Source organism: Marmota monax, unplaced genomic scaffold (assembly GCF_021218885.2).
Source record: "Marmota monax isolate L192 unplaced genomic scaffold, Marmota_monax_Labrador192_F-V1.1 WCK01_AAM20220418_F8-fsc00018, whole genome shotgun sequence".
In the NCBI taxonomy this organism is placed as follows: Eukaryota; Metazoa; Chordata; class Mammalia; order Rodentia; family Sciuridae; genus Marmota; species Marmota monax.
In genome coordinates, this window is record NW_026692201.1 from 6,463,933 (window position 1) to 6,483,477 (window position 19,545).

At 39.2% G+C, this 19,545-nt stretch overlaps 1 protein-coding gene across 3 annotated transcripts in view; it reads left to right on the plus strand.

Annotated features, from left to right (window-relative positions):
* The window catches only part of Scamp1 (secretory carrier membrane protein 1), a 103,832-nt gene that overhangs the window by 12,909 nt on the left and 71,378 nt on the right, over nt 1-19,545 (plus strand). Inside the window, exons 1-2 of one of the 3 annotated variants that reach the window (XM_058574286.1) lie at nt 14,176-14,203; nt 19,040-19,122. The exons of 1 other annotated variant lie outside the window; for it this stretch is intronic. Coding sequence is in view for 1 of the 2 variants with exons in the window: in XM_046427573.2 (XP_046283529.1) it covers nt 14,126-14,203 (78 nt within the window). In the remaining variant the exon portion in view is untranslated. Of the gene's footprint in view, nt 1-14,125; nt 14,204-19,039; nt 19,123-19,545 lie in introns of those variants that run through there. One more of the 3 variants, XM_046427573.2, reaches the window with a different exon arrangement.

Consider the following 19,545-nt stretch of genomic DNA (forward strand, 5'->3'; position numbering starts at 1 on the left):
GTGAAACTAGAGTTAAATTAAGCAGTAATCTATAGCAGTTGTTAATCATAAGTATGTTGGGGATCAGTATGTATACTAGTGATCAGTAAATGTTTATATTTATTAAAATCTCTCACAGTTTTTATTTAAATATAGGATGGCAGCAAACACTGTACATAGTTTTTTTTTTTTTTTTAATTTTTTATTGTGGGTTGTTCAAAACATTACAAATTTCTTGACATATCATATTCCACACTTTGATTCTAGTGGGTTATGAACTCCCACCTTCACCCCATACACAGATTGCAGATTCACATCAGTTACACATCCATTGATTTACAAATTGCCATACTAGTGTCTGTTGTGCTCCACTGCCTTTCCCATCATCCACCCTCCCCCCTCCCCACCTCTCCCCTCCCCTCCCCTCCTCTCTCTCTACCCCCTCCACTGTATAACCCTGAGGGTCTCCTTCCATTACCGTGCAATTTACCTTCTCTCTCCCTTTCCCTCCCACCTCTCATCCCTGTTAAATGTTAATCTTCTTCTCCTGTTCTTCGTCCCTACTCTGTTCTTAGTTACTTTCCTTATATCAAAGAAGACATTTGGCATTTGTTTTTTAGGGATTGGCTAGCTTCACTTAGCATAATCTGCTCTAATGCCATCCATTTCCCTGTAAATTCTATGATTTTGTCATTTTTTAATGCAGAGTAATACTCCATTGTGTATAAATGCCACATTTTTTTTATCCATTCGTCTATTGAAGGGCATCTAGGTTGGTTCCACAGTCTTGCTATTGTGAACTGTGCTGCTATGAACATCGATGTAGCAGTGTCCCTGTAGCATGCTCTTTTTAGGTCTTTAGGGAATAGACCAAGAAGGGGAATAGCTGGGTCAAATGGTGGCTCCATTCCCAGCTTTCCAAGAAATCTCCATACTGCTTTCCAAATTGGCTGCACCAATCTGCAGTCCCACCAGCAATGTACAAGTGTACCCTTTTCCCCACATCCTCGCCAGCACTTGTTGTTGTTTGACTTCCTAATGGCTGCCAATCTTACTGGAGTGAGATGGTATCTTAGGGTGGTTTTGATTTGCATTTCTCTGACAGCTAGAGATGTTGAGCATTTTTTCATGTACTTGTTGATTGACTGTATGTCCTCCTCTGTGAAGTGTCTGTTCAGGTCCTTGGCCCATTTGTTGATTGGGTTGTTTGTTCTCTTATTGTCTAATTTTTTGAGTTCTTTGTATACTCTGGATATTAGGGCTCTATCTGAAGTGTGAGGAGTAAAGATTTGTTCCCAGGATGTAGGCTCCCTATTTACCTCTCTTATTGTTTCTTTTGCTGAGAAAAAACTTCTTAGTTTGAGTAAGTCCCATTTGTTGATTCTAGTTATTAACTTTTGTGCTATGGGTGTCCTATTGAGGAATTTGGAGCCCGACCCCACCGACTGTAGATCGTAGCCAACTTTTTCTTCTATCAGACGGCGCGTCTCTGATTTGATATCAAGTTCCTTGATCCATTTTGAATTCACTTTTGTGCATGGCGAGAGAAAGGGATTCAGTTTCATTTTGTTGCATATGGATTTCCAGTTTTCCCAGCACCATTTGTTGAAGATGCTATCCTTCCTCCATTGCATGCTTTTAGCCCCTTTATCAAATATAAGATAGTTGTAGTTTTGTGGATTGGTTTCTGTGTCCTCTATTCTGTACCATTGGTCCACACGCCTGTTTTGGTACCAGTACCATGCTGTTTTTGTTACTATTGCTCTGTAGTATAGTTTGAAGTCTGGTATCGCTATACCGCCTGATTCACACTTCTTGCTTAGCATTGTTTTTGCTATTCTGGGTCTTTTATTTTTCCATATGAATTTCATGATTGCTTTCTCTATTTCTACAAGAAATGCCATTGGGATTTTGATTGGCATTGCATTAAACCTATAGAGAACTTTTGGTAATATCGCCATTTTGATGATGTTAGTTCTGCCTATCCATGAACAGGGTATATTTTTCCATCTTCTAAGATCTTCTTCTATTTCTCTCTTTAGGGTTCTGTAGTTTTCATTGTATAAGTCTTTCACCTCTTTTGTTAGGTTGATTCCCAAGTATTTTATTTTTTTTGAAGATATTTTGAATGGAGTGGTTGTCCTCATTTCCATTTCAGAGGATTTGTCGCTGATATACAGGAATGCCTTTGATTTATGCGTGTTGATTTTAAATCCTGCCACTTTGCTGAATTCATTTATTAGCTCTAATAGTTTCTTTGTAGAGCCTTTTGGGTCTGCTAGATATAGAATCATATCATCTGCAAATAGTGATAATTTAATTTCTTCTTTTCCTATTTTTATGCCTTTAATTTCTTTCGTCTGTCTAATTGCTCTGGCCAGTGTTTCGAGAACTATGTTGAAGAGAAGTGGAGAGAGAGGGCATCCCTGTCTTGTTCCAGATTTTAGAGGGAATGCCTTCAGTTTTTCTCCATTCAGAATAATGCTAGCCTGAGGCTTAGCATAGATTGCGTTTACAATATTGAGGTATGTTCCTGTTATCCCTAGTTTTTCTAGAGTTTTGAACATAAAGGGATGCTGTACTTTGTCAAATGCTTTTTCCGCATCTATCGAGATGATCATATGGTTCTTATTTTTAAGTCTATTGATGTGGTGAATAACATTTATTGATTTCCGTATATTGAACCAGCCTTGCATCCCAGGGATGAATCCTACTTGATCATGGTGTACAATTTTTTTTATATGTTTTTGTATCCGATTCACCAGAATTTTATTGAGGATTTTTGCATCTAGGTTCATTAGAGATATTGGTCTGTAGTTTTCTTTCTTTGAAGTGTCTTTGTCTGGTTTAGGTATCAGGGTGATGTTGGCCTCATAGAATGAATTTGGAAGTTCTCCCTCCTTTTCTATTTCCTGAAGTAGCTTGAAAAGTATTGGTATTAGTTCTTCTTTAAAGGTTTTGTAAAATTCTGCTGTATACCCATCGGGACCTGGGCTTTTCTTAGTTGGTAGTCTTTTTATGGTTTCTTCTATCTCCTCAATTGATATTGGTCTGTTTAGGTTTTCTATATCCTCCTGACTCAATCTGGGCAGATCATATGACTTAAGAAATTTATCTATGCCTTCACTATCTTCTAATTTATTGGAGTATAAGGATTCAAAATAGTTTTTGATTATCTTCTGTATTTCTGAAGTGTCTGTTGTGATATTGCCTTTTTCATCCCGTATGCTAGTAATTTGAGTTCTCTCTCTTCTTCTCTTCACTAGCATCGCTAAGGGTCTGTCGATTTTGTTTATTTTTTCAAAGAACCAACTTTTAGTTTTGTCAATTTTTTCAATTGTTTCTTTTGTTTCGATTTCATTAATTTCAGCTCTGATTTTAATTATTTCTTGCCTTCTACTTCTTTTGCTGTTGTTTTGCTCTTCTTTTTCTAGGATTTTGAGATGAAGTATGAGATCATTTATTTGTTGGTTTTTTCTTTTTTTAAGGAATGAACTCCAAGCAGTGAATTTTCCTCTTAGAACTGCTTTCAATGTGTCCCATAGATTCTGATATGTTGTGTCTGTGTTTTCATTTATCTCTAAGAATTTTTTAATTTCCTCCTTGATGTCTTCTATAACCCATTGATCATTCAGTAACCTATTGTTCATTCTCCAATTGATGTATGCTTTTTCCTTCCTTCTTTTATCGTTGATTTTCAGTTTCATTCCATTATGATCAGATAAGATGCATGGTAATATCTCTACTCCTTTATATTGTCTAAGAGTTGCCCTGTGACATAATATATGATCTATTTTTGAGAAGGATCCATGTGCTGCTGAGAAAAAAGTGTAACTGCTTGATGTTGGGTGGTATACTCTATATATGTCAATTAGGTCTAGGTTATTAATAGTGTTATTGAGTTCTATAGTTTCCTTGTTCAACTTTTGTTTGGAAGATCTGTCCAGTGGCGAGAGAGGTGTGTTGAAGTCTCCCATGATTATGGTGTGGTGGTCTATTAGACTCTTGAACTTGAGAAGAGTTTGTTTGACGAACATAGCTGCACCATTGTTTGGGGCATAAATATTTATGATTGTTATGTCTTGTTGGTGTATGGTTCCCTTAAGCAGTATGTAGTGTCCCTCTTTATCTCTTTTGATTAACTTTGGCTTGAAATCTATTTTATTTGATATGAGTATGGACACGCCTGCTTGTTTCCGAAGTCCATATGAGTGATATGATTTTTCCCAACCTTTCACCTTCAGTCTATGTATGTCTTTTCCTATCAAATGCGTCTCCTGTAGGCAGCATATTGTTGGGTCTTGTTTTGTGATCCATTCTACTAGCCTGTGTCTCTTAATTGGTGAGTTTAAGCCATTAACATTTAGGGTTATTATTGAGATATGGGTTGTTCTTCCAGCCATATTTGTTTATTTCTGTTACTAAACATTGTTTGTTTTCCTCTTTGATTGTTTCCCCCCCCCTTTACTGTCCTACCTCCCACTGTTGGTTTTCATTGTTATTTTCCATTTCCTCTTCCTGTAATACTTTGGCTAGGATGTTTTGAAGAGATGGTTTTCTAGCTGCGAATTCTTTAAACTTTTGTTTATCGTGGAAGGTTTTAATTTCATTCTCCATCCTGAAGCTTAATTTCGCTGGATACACAATTCTTGGTTGGAACCCATTATCTTTCAGTGTTTGAAATATGTTATTCCAGGATCTTCTAGCTTTCAGAGTCTGTGTTGAAAGATCAGCTGTTATCCTGATTGGCTTGCCCCTAAATGTAATCTGCTTCCTTTCTCTTGTAGCTTTTAAAATTCTCTCCTTATTCTGTATGTTGGGCATCTTCATTATAATGTGTCTAGGTGTGGATCTCTTATGATTTTGCACATTCGGCGTCCTGTAGGCTTCTAGGATTTGGGATTCTGTCTCATTCTTCAAGTCTGGGAAGTTTTCTTGTATTATTTCATTGAATAGACTGCTCATTCCTTTGGTTTGGAGCTCTGTACCTTCCTGTATCCCAATGACTCTTAAGTTTGGTCTCTTAATGTTATCCCATATTTCTTGGATGTTCTGCTCATGGTTTCTTAACAGTCTTGCTGAGCTGTCTATGTTCTTTTCCAGTTGAAATACTTTGTCTTCATTGTCTGATGTTCTATCTTCTAAGTGTTCTACTCTGTTGGTAGTATTCTCCATTGAGTTTTTAAGTTGGTTTATTGCTTCCTGCATTTCTAGGATTTCTGATTGCTTGTTTTTTATAACCTCTATCTCCCTGTATAGTTGATCCTTTGCTTCCTGGATTTGTTTGCGTAATTCGTTGTCGAAGTGATCTTTCATTGTCTGATTTTGCTGTTTAATGTCTTCCTTGATACTCCAGATCATCTGAAGCATGTATATCCTGAATTCTTTATCTGACATTCCATCTGCTGCAGCTGTTACCTCTTCTAAAGTTGCGTTGACCTGCATTGCTTGTGGTCCTTTCTTTCCTTGTCTTTTCATACTGCTTGCGTATCTTTCCTGCAGGTGCGGGCGGCGGCTCTGCTCTCTCCTTATTCCAATTGGGGTGTCGTGGCTACCACGCCAGCAGGTCACTGGGCCTGTTCTGGGAGCTGGTGGCGGCTCTGTTCTGCCCCTACTCCAATTGGGGTGACGTGTCTGTCGTACCAGCAGGCCACTGGGCCTGTCCCGCTGGTCTGTCGCAGATCTGCCCACCTTTCGGGCACGGGTGGAGGCTCTGCTTTGCCCCTACTCCAATTGGGGTGTTGTGACTACCCCGCCTGCAGGATGCTGGGTCTGTTCCTGGCAAGGGAGGCGACTCTGCTCTGTCACTACTCCAATTAGGGTGGTGTTTGTACCACGCCGGCAGGCTCCTGGGCCTGATCCGCCGGTCTGTTGTAGGTCTGCCTACCTTGAAGGCGCGGGCGGCGGATCTGCCCTGCCCCTCCTACCACGCCTGCGGACCCCTGGGCCTGATCTGCAGGTTGATCACTGGTCTGCTCACCCTGGGGGCACGGGTGGCGGTTCCGCTCCACCCCCACTCCAATTGGGGTCACGTGACCACCACACCGGCAGGGCCTGATCCGGGCGTGGGATAAGGATCTGCTCTGCCCCTACTCGAGTTGGGGTGACGTGTGTACCACACTGGCAGGCCACTGGGCCTGACCCGCCAGGCTGTCACAGGTCTGTTTACCTTGCAAGCGTGAAGGGCGGCTCTGCCCTGCCCCTCCTACCACGCCCATGTACTACTGGGTCTTGGGTCTGCCCACCTGGCGGGTGTGGGTGGCGGCTCCGCTCCGCCCCCTCTCCAATTGGGGTCACGCGGTCACCACGCTGGCGAGCCGCTGGGCCTGCTCCGGGGGCTGGCGGCGGCCCGGCTCCTTCCCTCTGGCTCGAGGACAAATTGAGGAGACTCGGGTGACTGAGCCTCACCCCCCTTACCAGGAGACCAACTGCTTATGTCACCGCTGGTATTGATGAAGATCTCTCCTCCACCGCTTTCTGCTGACATCAGATCTCTGCCATGTTGGTATCCTATGCGAATGGCAGCATTTCGTTCCCCTTGCCTGGCAACCCAAGCAATGGGTGAGTCCTGACCTGCCCTCAGCAGGACCCGGACCGAGACACAGTTTCCGCGGGCTCCTAGCCCCGGTCCAGGGAAGTTCCGGGAGCCGGAACTCGGCCGCTCCGTGCTCGGTGTAAGCTCCTATAAGTGTAAGCTCCAAGAAGCAGCCCCCGCGGGCTCAGTTCCGGGAGCCGGAATTCGGCCGCTTGGTGCTTGGTGTATGCTCTGATAGTAGCAGGGTCCAAGAAGCAGCCTCCGCGGGCTCCGCAGCCCTGAGCCAGGGCGGTTCCGGGAAGGTTCCGGAAGCCGGGACTCGGCCGCCCCGCGCTCCGTGTTCACTCCGATAAGATCAGATTTTAAGAAGCCCCCAGGCGCTGAACCCTAGCAATCTGTCTGCAAGCCGCAGGCGAATTGCAGCCTGAAATTACCTGTTCTATGGCTGAATGAGCTGCGGTCAGTCAAAAACAGGTGTGGTGACGTCAGTTTACCAACATGGTGGCTGCTGGCCTCCTCTGTGGTCTGACCGGTGTGGAGAACCGAGATGGACCGCTTCCTTCCCCCGTCTCGAACCCAGAATTCAGCCCTGAGTGCGGTGCTTTCGCGTCTGGCAGAAACTGCAGCGCTGTAACCCTGCGTCTCTATCCCAGCGCGCCTTGCAGACTCTAGCCGCGGGGCGATTTGCTTAATAAGCAGTGTTACCCTCCGTGCGACAAACCTCTCGCGTTTGAGTCCCCGTAGCCGATCCTCATGCGATGGAAATCCTTCCTCCAGGTTCCGGCGCACCCCACTATTGCTGGAAATTCCTAACAAGATATCCTTTAGCCGTCCTGACTTGTCATACTCCCACACAGTGAAGCAGCGCACGGGGGTAATGCACTCCCCTCGCCGCCATCTTCCCTGGATCTGTACATAGTTTTTTAAAAAATATTTTTAGTTGTAGGTGGACACATACCTTATTTATTTATTTATTTATTCTCATGTGGCGTTGGGGATCGGACCCAGAACATCATACATGCTAGGCAAGTACTCTACCCCGGCCCTGTATATGGAGTTTTAATGGAATACAAAATGATAAAGAGTATTGGTTCTATCTGTTCTGATTTTAAGGCTTAAAGACATACCTTAAGAGATCCAAGTGTATTATAAAGATTTTTTTAAAATTTTGTAGTAGTAGATGGACAGTATGGCGTTATCCTATTTATTTACTTTTTTATGTGGTGCTGAGAATTGAACCCAGTGCCTCTCATGTTCAAGGCAAGCACTCTGCCTCTGAGCCACAACCCCCAACCCCTATTATAAAGACTTTTGAGGAGGGAAAAAAAGTCCAATACAGTCCATCTCTGAGTGTAACAAAAGTGACTCTGGGAGTTTACAGGGTGTTTGCTCAGTCCCAACTTTCTTCCTACTTGACCTCCTCCATGCCAAGCGGTAGAAGCCATTTTCAAGTGAAGTCAGTATTTTTAAAGCATAAAAGTTGAGATGAACTGATTCAAGTGGAGATTGATCTCTGCCACCTTGCTTTTCCTCCTTTGCCCCTTTCACATTTCCTCCTTTCTTCTCCATGCTGCTGTCTGAAGAACTGCAGGACTTTGTGAAAACTGCTTTCACACTGCCATTTCTCACCAGTCGGAATGGCAGAACAGTAACTGTGTATATGGTCTCTGTCTTTGCTCTGGTGACTTACTGGCAACTCTACTAATCGCTGTTCCCTTCACATGCTGTACTTGCTGCTCTCTGCTCCTTTTCTAATCACCTTTTTATGACTTAGCTTCTTTTGGTCTCTCTACCATGACTGGTGGTGTCGGCTTCTACTGATAGTAATTATCTGTTTTTAATGTCTCATATTCCTTCTCCTCAAGAAAAAGGATCTAATTGAATTGGTTAGGCATCATCCAATCTAGAGTTACTGCTTTTGGGGCCTGCCGGTCATCCTCATATCTGGTTCTAAAGATGGTACAGAGGCCAATTCCTCATCCTGTCATCTGTAGCTGTGGTTAGAGGGTCACAAGACACAAAAGTTGGACAAAGAACTGCTTCTGAAAAGTTTTCCTTAGAAGATGAGTGTGGCTGTTGTTTTTGGCTGATTCATGTGTGGGTTATTCTTTATTGAATTCTCAGTGAATCGTAAGCGGCCATAATGAGAGCAGCCTCAGTTTTTAAGTCTTTTCCACACGCAGTAACTTTACATGTAGTACCTCATCAGCCATGTGATCCATTTTATTGATTAAAAAACCTGATGTACAGTGAAGTATGAAGTGCTTGTTCAAAGTTTACACCTTCTTGGTCTCGGAACTACTGAGATTTGAATACAGCAGTTAACTTTCCAAGCATGACATTCAGTCTGTAGCACAACATATCAGAGCTGCAGCTGACCAGGGTGATTATCAAATTACCTGTTTTAAAGATGAGAAAAGTGAGATTAGAATTTAGGTGACTTGCTTAAGGTCACTAGTCATTGTTAGAATCAGTGTCTGATTCATCTACTAGTATTCTTTCTACTACAGAGAAAGTACCCAAGATATGCAAGGTTTTGCATACTAACCTTGAAATTTAAACACTATATACTAAGAGAGATTGTAATGGATACATGATATATGGCTGTACACAATCATCCCTGTAGAAGATCACTTAAAATACAGTGAAGATACACTACCCTGATGGGTTTGATAAAGAAATTGATATTAAAAGATTTTTTTTTTTTTGATGCTGGGAATTGAACTCAGAGCCTTGTGCTTGCAAGGCAAGAACTCTATAGAGATTAAAGATTTTTAAAAAGCTAATTATACTAGATGGAAAAGTTTTACTTTTTCTCTTATTTGAAAAATACTCATTTTCATAATGCATCTGGTTTTTAATGAACTATGACTGTGATGTTAAGTGGTATAACTAAAGTGTTGGCAGATTACCTTTGGCTTCACTAATGAAATAAAGATACAGCCTTAATGTGTATGCAGAATGCCTTACTTGTTATTTAAAAGTTAATAAAATACAGGAGCCTAGTAGGTTCCTGTAAGCCAATAAAATAAGACTATCTCAGAATAGTTCTTTGTTAGAAATGCAAATTCTCAGTTACCATCTCAGACCTTCTGAATTAGAAAAAAGATACCTTCAGAGTGAGGCTCACCAACCTGGAGTTTAACAAGGCCTCCAGATGATTCCAGTGCATACTAAAATTTGAGAACCACTTCCCTAGAAGAAACCAAGTTGTTAGTTGAAATAATTTCATTTTGATTGTGTTGAAGAAAAAGAATAACATTTTCTTGACAAAGTATTGGAATCATTTACAATCAGTTCAACCATTGTCTTTTTTGGTTGAAGTTGTTATTGTGGTGAACTCTGTTTAGTTTATCCAGTAGAAAAAATGTATATAGGCATTAGAAAGTCCTAGTTTTGAATTTTATCTGAGACTTACTAATTGACCTTGAGAAAGTTTCCTGAACTTGTTTTAAGATCACAGCTTCTTTCTCTGAAAATGAAACTGTACAACCAATTAGAAGGATCACAACAAGGATTGGAAATAATTTTAGTAAATATTGGATACTTAATAGGCATTAAAAAGATCACTCATTATTTAAATCTTCAGTTCTATTGACTCCTCCCAGTTTAGAGGCTGTGAATTTTTTAACATCATTCACAATTATTGAAATTAACTTGAAACATTAACTATGTGATAATTCAAAGATATCAGTTCTTTACTTCCTAAATCTATTGTCAGCCTTGGCATATCCTGCACAGACTCTACTGCTTTGTCATCTAATACTGCATTAGGAAAGATTCCAAGTGGATTAGAAGCAAACTCTGTTCACTTGAGACAATGATTTTGTCAAACTGTCAGTTAACTTTCAGCCTGGATTAATATAAGAAGAAGCAAGTAAGATTTGGTTACAATAGTTGAAAGTAGAACATTTGAAGAATGATTTCATTTTGGGTCTTTTGGGTACTAAGTTATACTTTTTTTAAATAGGGACTGGAGTTGTGGCTCAGTGTTAGAACATTTGCCTGGTGTATGTGAGGCACTGGGTTTGATTCTCAGCACCACATATAAATAAATGAGTAAAATAAAGGTCCATCAACATCTAAAAGAAAAAGTGTTTTAAAAAAGGAAGGTAATTTTTAGGATTCTTGAGTATCTGGGTACATGCATTTGAAAAATGAAAGTTGGGACCCAGTATATTTCTGTGGCATTGAGAGAACAACATAAATAGCATGAATGTTAGTTAAGCTGTACGTTACTGTTTTAGATAGCTTTTGCATTGCTGTGACCAAAAGACCTAACAAGAACAATCAGAGGAGGAAAAGTTAATTTTGGTTCAAGGTTACAGAGGTTCAGTCCATAGTTAGCTGATTCCATAGCTCTGGGCCCAAGATGAGACAGAACATCATGGTGGAAGGGGATGGAAGAGGAAAGCAGCCCAGCTGTGGCAATCAGGAAGCAGAGAGAGCACCACTTACCTGGGACAAAATATAAATCCCAAGTTACACCCTCAGTGACCTACCTCCTCTGGTCACACCCCACCTGTCAACACTTGCTACCCAGTTAATCCATATCAGTGAATCAATCCACTGATTAGGTTTAGGCTCTAAACCCTATCATTTCACCTCTGAAAATTCTTTCATTGTCTTACATGTGAGCTTTTGGAGACACCTCATATCTTAATAGTATCTTTCTGACCCTACTTCTGCCTTTCTCCTTTTTTCTTTGAATTAATTTTGTTCTGTAATAATGAAAAACATTTTTGTAGTTCCAAAGTAAAAGCTACAAAACAGGTATGTTCTGAGAAGTCTAGCTTCCAAGCCTTTCCTCTCTTTACTTCTTCTCTTCCTCTCTCATAGGCACTCATTGTTAGTTTTGGATGTATTCTTTCTTTTAAAAAGCACAGTAAATACATTCATTCTACCCTCCTCCTTTACACACAAGATAACATTGCTCTGCATCTTTTTTTTTTTTTAAAGAGAGAGAGAGAGAGAGAGAGAGAGAGAGAGAGAGAGAGAGAATTTTTTAATATTTATTTTTTAGTTTTTCGTGGACACAACATCTTTCTTTGTATGTGGTGCTGAGGATCGAACCCTGGCCGCACGCATGCCAGGCGAGCGCACTACTGCTTGAGCTACATCCCCAGCCCCTGCTCTGCATCTTTATTCATTCATTACTTAGCAATTTATATATCACCTTATACAATTTTACAACAATGTAACACATAGCTGCACATTAGCACTATTTTATCATACAGATGTACCATCCTCTATTGATATACATTTAGGTTGCTTCTAGCCTTTTGCTATTATATACAATATTTTTGCCAGCATATCTTTGGAATAGATTACTAGAAGTAAGATTGTGGTTTAAAGGATAAACGCAGAGGTAATTTTGCTACATGTTCCCAACTTTTCCTCTGTAGAGATTCTAACAAACGGTTGATTTTCCTCTTAGCAGTGGTTGAGACCCCTGTTTTCTTACTGCTTTGTCAAGGTTATGTCAGACTTTTGGATTTTTTGCTAATCTGATAGGTAAGAAATGATTGTGTTAGTATAATTAGTATTTCTTGTGAATGAGATTAAACATTTTTTCATTTACATGTTTTGAACTTTTTCATATGTATGTTCAATTTTTTCAGAAAGTATTTCTTTTTTATTACTGCTGCTACTATCTTGAAGAATTGCTTTATTTCTTTTTAGGAGTGGTAATACTCTTTGAAGATTCGGTATCACCAGGCATGTATGATTAAACAAATAAAAAAACAAAAACCTTATTGATTCAAAGAGGTCATAGTCTAACTTGGGGAGAGGGAAGACCTGCATAAAAATTATCATGGTTCAGTAAAATAAATGCTAATGGAGATAAATATGGAGGAGTGTGGGGCACTAAACCTGGGGTGGAGTGACTAGGGAAGAGGCCTCCTACTGGGAACATCATTGATTATCATATAGGATAACACCTGGAGCTTCTTAGGCTGACCCTGCTGGGAAGAGTTTTCCAGTTGGAGGAAGCAATGCAAAAGAAGGTCATGGTATCTTGCAGACTCATAGGTTATTGCTTTTATTGGGTGGTAGTGAGGGTCAGATTGAGACTGCTGCTGAATCCATCTGGATTTGACCTTCAGCTCTCTGCTTCTTATCTCAGATTCCTTCACTAAATTAGGTTGACTTCAGCAATGCCAACTTGAAAATTTTGATTAAAATATTCATTTTTTTGTTTTCTTAATTTTCTTTCTGATGCATGCATCTCTTTTTGATAATCTCCCTTCTCCTTACACTTTTGGGTAAACTTGGGGATGGGGAACCCTGGGGAGTAAGTAGAGTCATTTTAGTCCCTTCTTCCCAATTTATTGTCAAGCAAGCCTTTATTTATTGCTTTTCCTTTTATCCTTGCCACTTGCTTTTTTCCAAGTTTGAGGCTCCTGCAGTAGCTTTTTTCATTTGGCTAAAGGAGAAGGATATGCCAAGGTGAGGGTGATTATGAGATAGTTGATGAGTCCGGAAAAATAGGCAATGGCCAGGCTACATGATCAGAAGCCTTGTATTTCATTTTGAGGGATTCCTATTTTATCTCACAGTGAGTGGAAAGCTACTAAAAATCCAAAATGGATGAAAGTCAAGGGAAAGGGTTTAGAGGAAGAGGAATAATAAGATTAGCTTTACATTTTTGAAAGGTAACTTTGAAGACTATGTTGAAGAAAATGGATTGGAAAAAGTACAGTATTGAAAGAGAGCAGTATCACCTAGAAACCTGTCAGAAGTACAGATGTTCAGACCCCACCCTAGACCTCCTGAATCAGAAACTCAGGTTGGAGGCAGCAGTCTGCACTTTATTTAATCCTTATTCATGCTACAGTTTGAGACTAGAGCTATGAAGGCAAGTTAAGCTGTATCACAGTTTGTAAAATGCTTTTCACATGAATTATGTAGTTGATTTTGTTGATGTTCATTATATTTTTCATATAATCAAGAGAGATAAAATAAATGTCTGGGATTTTGTGATTCAGTTATTTTTATGAAAGCCCAATATAAAAAGATTTGAAAAGCTGGTTTAGTAGAGTAATATACTTGGGAGACTGTCTAGGATCAAGTGGGAAAATAAACAGTCAAGTAGAGATATTGGCATAGAATAAAGCAAGTAAGAGGTACTTAATCTTGAATGCTCTAGATGTTGGCTGTATGCGACGTTGATTTGTGATATGGTACTTAAATCTGCAGTTGGGAAAACTGATGGAAGATGTTATAAAACTGGAGAGCATGAACTCTTCGTGAGCCCAAAGGAAAGGATGGTGGTTTTACCCAAAATTTGTTCAGCTGCTCTTGTGCAGTCAGCTCGACACGACACAGCTATTAGAAGGCAGTCTACTTTCTGTCTTTATAGAATAACTAGCAGCTGATTTGCATCTAACCCATTTTTATTTGTTTTGCTTTGAGGGTGTGAGATCTGTGGATTTAGATTTCAACTTTGTTGAAATGGGACTGGATGCATCTGATAATCTTTATTTTCCTCTTTTACTTTGTTGAGTGATCAAAAGTACAGATAAAGCAAATGTTATGTAAATGCAAAAATTATATAATTATATCTCAAAGGATAAGTAATTTTTTTTTCTCCTTCAAATTTTATTCTAGGATCCATCAGTTACACAGGTGACAAGAAATGTTCCACCAGGACTTGACGAATATAATCCATTCTCGGATTCTAGAACAGTAAGATTATTCTTAATTGGACCATTTTTAAATGTTTAAATAAAAACCAAGTAGGAATTATATTTTAATTGTTTTATTTTTTAGTTGATTTGTAAAACATAAAATAAGAAGTTAATGTTTTACTTAGAATTTAGCAAGTCAGGATTTTTTTTTTAAACAAATAGGACTATCAATAGTAATTGAAAATTTTCATATTGGTCCTAGTGAAATACTATCTACAGTACTTGACATACAGGGAGGTAAGAAAGTGTTTCTTGGTATATACATTGTCTTCATGGTAATATGGAGTGATACTTTGTTACAATGGAAATTATATATGTAACTATACACAATGTTTGCATGATTATCATTTGAATAGTAGGAGCCTTCTGACAGTGGTAGACCAGAACCTCTGGAACTTTACTTGGTCTAGGAAAGCATATTCTTCCCCATCTTATTTATAAAATGCTGGGCTATTAAAAAAAATCATAAAGAGCATTCTTAGTTTACCTGTTAGGGTCCTAATCTCTTATAGTTGGAGCATATTTTTTATGTTCTATCTATGGTTTTATTGTGAACCAGATTTGAGAACTATTGAGGTAGATTCTATTGAGAATTCTTTTCAAAATTTCTCTGGCAAATAATTTTGTCTTCTATTTTTGTGTCTCAGACATCACTCTCAGTTTTAAATGTTCTTGGCTCTTGAAATGCTAGTCATCCTCTGAAAGATATCAAAGTTCTTTACTTGTATGCTTGGAGTTACCTGTCAGTATGATGATCCTTAGGTGACGATCACCTCTTCCTGATAAATGTTTTTCATAGTCTAAAAACGAATTCCAAAAGATTATGTATGTTTTTGCTTGGAAATTTCTTCAAGATGCATTGTATTAACTCTGTAGTGTAAAGAAGAGTGTCCGGGGAGGGGGCTGTATTAAGCTACATTATGAGCTATATTAAGCATCCTCTCTTAGCCTTGCGCCATGGTGGTGTTGGTGTGGCATTGCATGATAGATATCTGGGCTGCGATGCAGGTGGCCTCCACATTGGCTCTGCAAAGAAGCCTGCTTTCTCAAGGTTCTGGATCTGGGCGTTACCTATTAGGGCTAGACCAGCCCACCCTCTGCCTTATTTGGTGAAGAACATTATATCAAAAATCCTGGGTTAATTTCCCTATAAATAAAGGGATTCCGCACTACTCCCTCCTGCTCTCTCCCTCCCTTGCCTTCCAGTGTGAAAGCAGGATCCTTAAGGTGGCAGAGCCTTGTCTATGTGGTCTTTTCTGCCACTGCCCACACCACACAGAGTGATGATCAGCTTCCACCACCTGGGCAGCTTGTGGGCGGCAGAAGAGCTTTAGGCTAAATGGTGATAAGAAAGAAATATTTAATCTTTGTCCCTAGTTCCTGGCTTCTCAAAGTCTTATAATCTCCAGAGTGATATGGGTTTTTTATATGCTAATGAGAGGACTGGGGACCTGGGCCTCTAGATAGCTTCTGGGTGGGTACTGGTCCCTAGAAATTCCAAGCATGATTAGAGGGTTGGAACTTTAAACCTCCCTTTCAAGGGAGGAGAGAGGAGAGACTGGAGATGGAGTTAATCTCCAATGGACAATGATTTAGTCAATCTGGCCTCTGCAATAAAAACCTCCAGAAAACATCAATGGAGGATGGTGAGGCAGGAAAGCAACTCTGGACCTCCTTCCTCTCTTTACTTTACCCTTTCAACTGTTCCATTTGGCTGATCCTGAACTGTATCTCTTATAACAAACTTGTGGCGGTAAGTAAATTGTTTTACTGAGTTCTGCGAGTTGTTCTAGGAAAATGTCAAACCTTATCTAGTTGGTGTGAAGTACAGGTGGCAACACGAAACCTATGACTGGCATCTAAAATGAGGACAGTACAAGTTAAGTACTGAGCCTTTCACTTGTGGGGTCTGTGCTAGTCCTGATAGGTAATGTCAGAATTGAACTGAATTGTGGGATACTTGGTTGGTGATCAGACTGCTGAAGAATTGGTTCATGTGTGTATGTGGGGGCGAAGCCCCACACTTGGTGTCAGAAGTGTTGTGGGTGGTGAACCCAAAAGAAAAAGCATAAAAATGAACTTTTGAATTTCACTTTATTTCAAAGCCCTTGTTTGGCAGTCCTTGCTTATGTGTAGCAATGGTGTCCCAGACTGGAATAACTGAATGCTCATTGAGCATGGGAGTTACAGGTTGAACCCTGTGAAATGACCAATACTTAGACCAGTTTTGACATAAATGGATTGATATGATTCAACTTTAGTAAATTAGTGCTGTGGATGTATGGAATTATAATTTGGTAGTAAATTGCTGAAAGGGAGAGAAGGAGGTAGCATCTTGTATTCTAGTACATGAAGTTCTCTGACATGGTTTCTGGGGTGGAAACAATACTGTTTTTAAAGTTTGCTAATAAAAAGTGAAAAGAGATTTTCATATATTTTTTGAAAGACTTTAATAGCAAGAAAGAAGTTGAATTTTTTTAATGTAACAGCTTGAGATGATTCTTATCAATAGTAGTAGTATTTTTTATCAAGTTGTCTTTGTGCCATGTGCTTTATCTACAGTACTAAATTGAATTGTCACAACTTTCAATATGGGCACTTTAAATTTTCATTTTTAAAGAATCTGAGACACAAGATATCCAGGTAGTAAGTGGTAGATATGATTTATTAACCTATCTTTGTTTTCTGTAAAGCTTTTTTGCCTTTTGCTAGTGCTCTATTTAGCAAAAGATGCCTAGAAGATAAAAATTTTTCATCTAAATGGCATTTTAAAGATTACATATAGACACAAAGAAGATACATCCAGATAAATAAAATGAGAATGTAAATTATGATCCTAAATGCTAAGTCTGCATTCACAGAAAGGCTTTATGAAAGAGGATAGTCTTGAGCAGGGAGCTGGGCAATAATGAGAAGTCAGTTAATAATGAAACACTTTTCTTCGATGTGATGAGCAGTGGTACTGTCTCAGGACCGGGAAAATCATTGGTATGAGAGAATTTTGGTGCATTTTCCATTTCCCTTTTTACATGAGGGAAAATACAGTTGAAATAATAAACAATTAAACATTCCTTTGTTGCCTGAATGAGGTGATATCAGAAATTAGTACTTTTGGGGCTGTACCTATTTTCTGAAACAGATGGAACATGGATAATTAATTTAAGTGATATGTTAGACCTTAGTCCAAATACAGTTTTAGTTGATTGGTGATATTCATATTTGGTTTAGAAAAGTTTTTGTGAGAAATTTTTGCATAAGAATATGGTCAGCTGCTTAAAGTCAATAAGGAAGATCCTCCAACAGAATATTGGGATTGTAAAATCTTGCAGATGGAGAAAGTTCCTGACCTGTTCTTGTCTTCCTTTAAAAAACAACAACAACAATTATTGCCTTTATAGTTAATTTCCTGTTTGAAAGAAAACTTTAAGGTATTTAAGGAAGACTATAAAATAAAGAATTTGAGTAATTTTATGATTTATGTATTCATTTTATATTATAAATTTGGAGAAAGGAGTTATCACAGGACTTCTTAGAAAATAGACAAAGTCATCCTGTTGGCAGTGTCATGGAACACTGGTGAGCACTTGAAAGGAGGCTGGTGTGAGTGGAGATGTGCTGTATTATATAAATGGAGAGTAGTTTCAAGTTATAAAAGAAATTTTTTATTTGAATTTAAAATGCATTTCCCTACTAAGATTATGTTATATGTGGTGAGTAGGTTCCAGGGACTACCCTGTAAAATCAAATGCATACATTACCAGAGGAATTATCTCATTGAGAATTGATGTGTATTTCTGGGGATCATTTTCCTGTTTAATTAGGTAGCATGGTGTCTGTTTGCTTTGTGATATTGGGGGTTGTAACCCAGGGTCTTGCACATGTAAGGCAAGTGCTCTACTACTGAGCTACAGCCCCAGCCCTAATTTAAAATTTGTAGCTTGATCCTCAGTAGTTTCAGCCACTATTGATGTCACTTTTCTGGTGGGCTTTAGATAAGAATAAGGACACCTATATGTGGGGGAAATGCAGCACTGCTGATATAAATTCTTAGGGCTGGATCTGGTGGTGCATGCCTGTAATCCCGGTGGCTTAGGAAGCTGAGGCAGGAAGATCGCAAATTTTGAGGTTATACTTAGCAATTTAGCAAGGCCCTCAGCAACTTAGTGAGACTCTATCTTAAAATTTAAAAATTAAAAGGACTGGGAATTAAAAATAGCTCAGTGGTAAAAACTCCTCTGGATTCAATCCCAAGTACTACTACTCCTACTTCTGCTACTATTAATAATAATAATTTTTAAAAGGGACATTTCTTGGTCCTGGTTTACTGTTGGGTTTCCATTCTTTAGGAATAGTCTGCCTGGTTCCTTTTCTGTTTTGCTAGTTACTGCCAGGTATGATTTATCTCACATAGCAGCAAGATCTTAACTTTCTGGCAGAAAGAAGAACCACAAGAAGAAAATTCAGTACTAGTAGTGTGAGGGAACATGTCCAGGTGGTCACCTCTGACCATAGGGGACATAAATAATTAGATTGTGTAGGAAAGAATTGCATCTGGTATAACTCGGGAAATGAAGTAAATTGAGCATTAGAACACAAGAATTTTAACCTGGGCTTTACCATTAAAGTAACTTCAGGTAATCCATCTAATCTCTTTGGGAAAAAAAGTTTTTTCATGTGTTACAATGGAGGCAGAGAGGAAAATGTAGAGTTAGACAGTCTCTTGTCAGTTTCTTTTGAAAATGAAAGATAAAGCATTCAGCTCTAGTGACTATGTAATTATATGGTGATTTACCTATTTTTTTTAACAAACACATATTTTTAAACATTTTTTTAGTTGTAGATGGACACAAGATCTTCATTTTATTTATTTTTTTTATGTGGTGCTAAGGATCGAACCCAGTGCCTCATGCATTCCAGGTAAGCACTCAACCACTGAGCTACAACCTCAGCCCAACTTATTTTTAATATTGCAGAAGCATGCTCTACCCTTCAACACCTGTTTTTATTTTCACTCCTGTACATTTCCTCTCTGCTACTCACTATTTGTTATTCTTGGAGCTCATTACCTGGCCCTTCTTGAACCAATCTTTGTTTCCAGTCTTCATTTAATGATACTGTTGCCTTGTATCCTCCTGCTGTCATTGGCTGCAAATACCTGAGTCCTCTTTGGTTCAAATAGCCTCTTTTCCTATATCTAATCAGTTGTCACATCCTGTCATTTACACCTCCAAGAGATATTACCTGTCTGTTTTCATTCCCAACTGTCCTAATTCAGGCACTCATGTGAAACAATACAGTGGCCTTTCTAGTTAACTGTGTCCAGTCTCTTTTTCTGCAAAT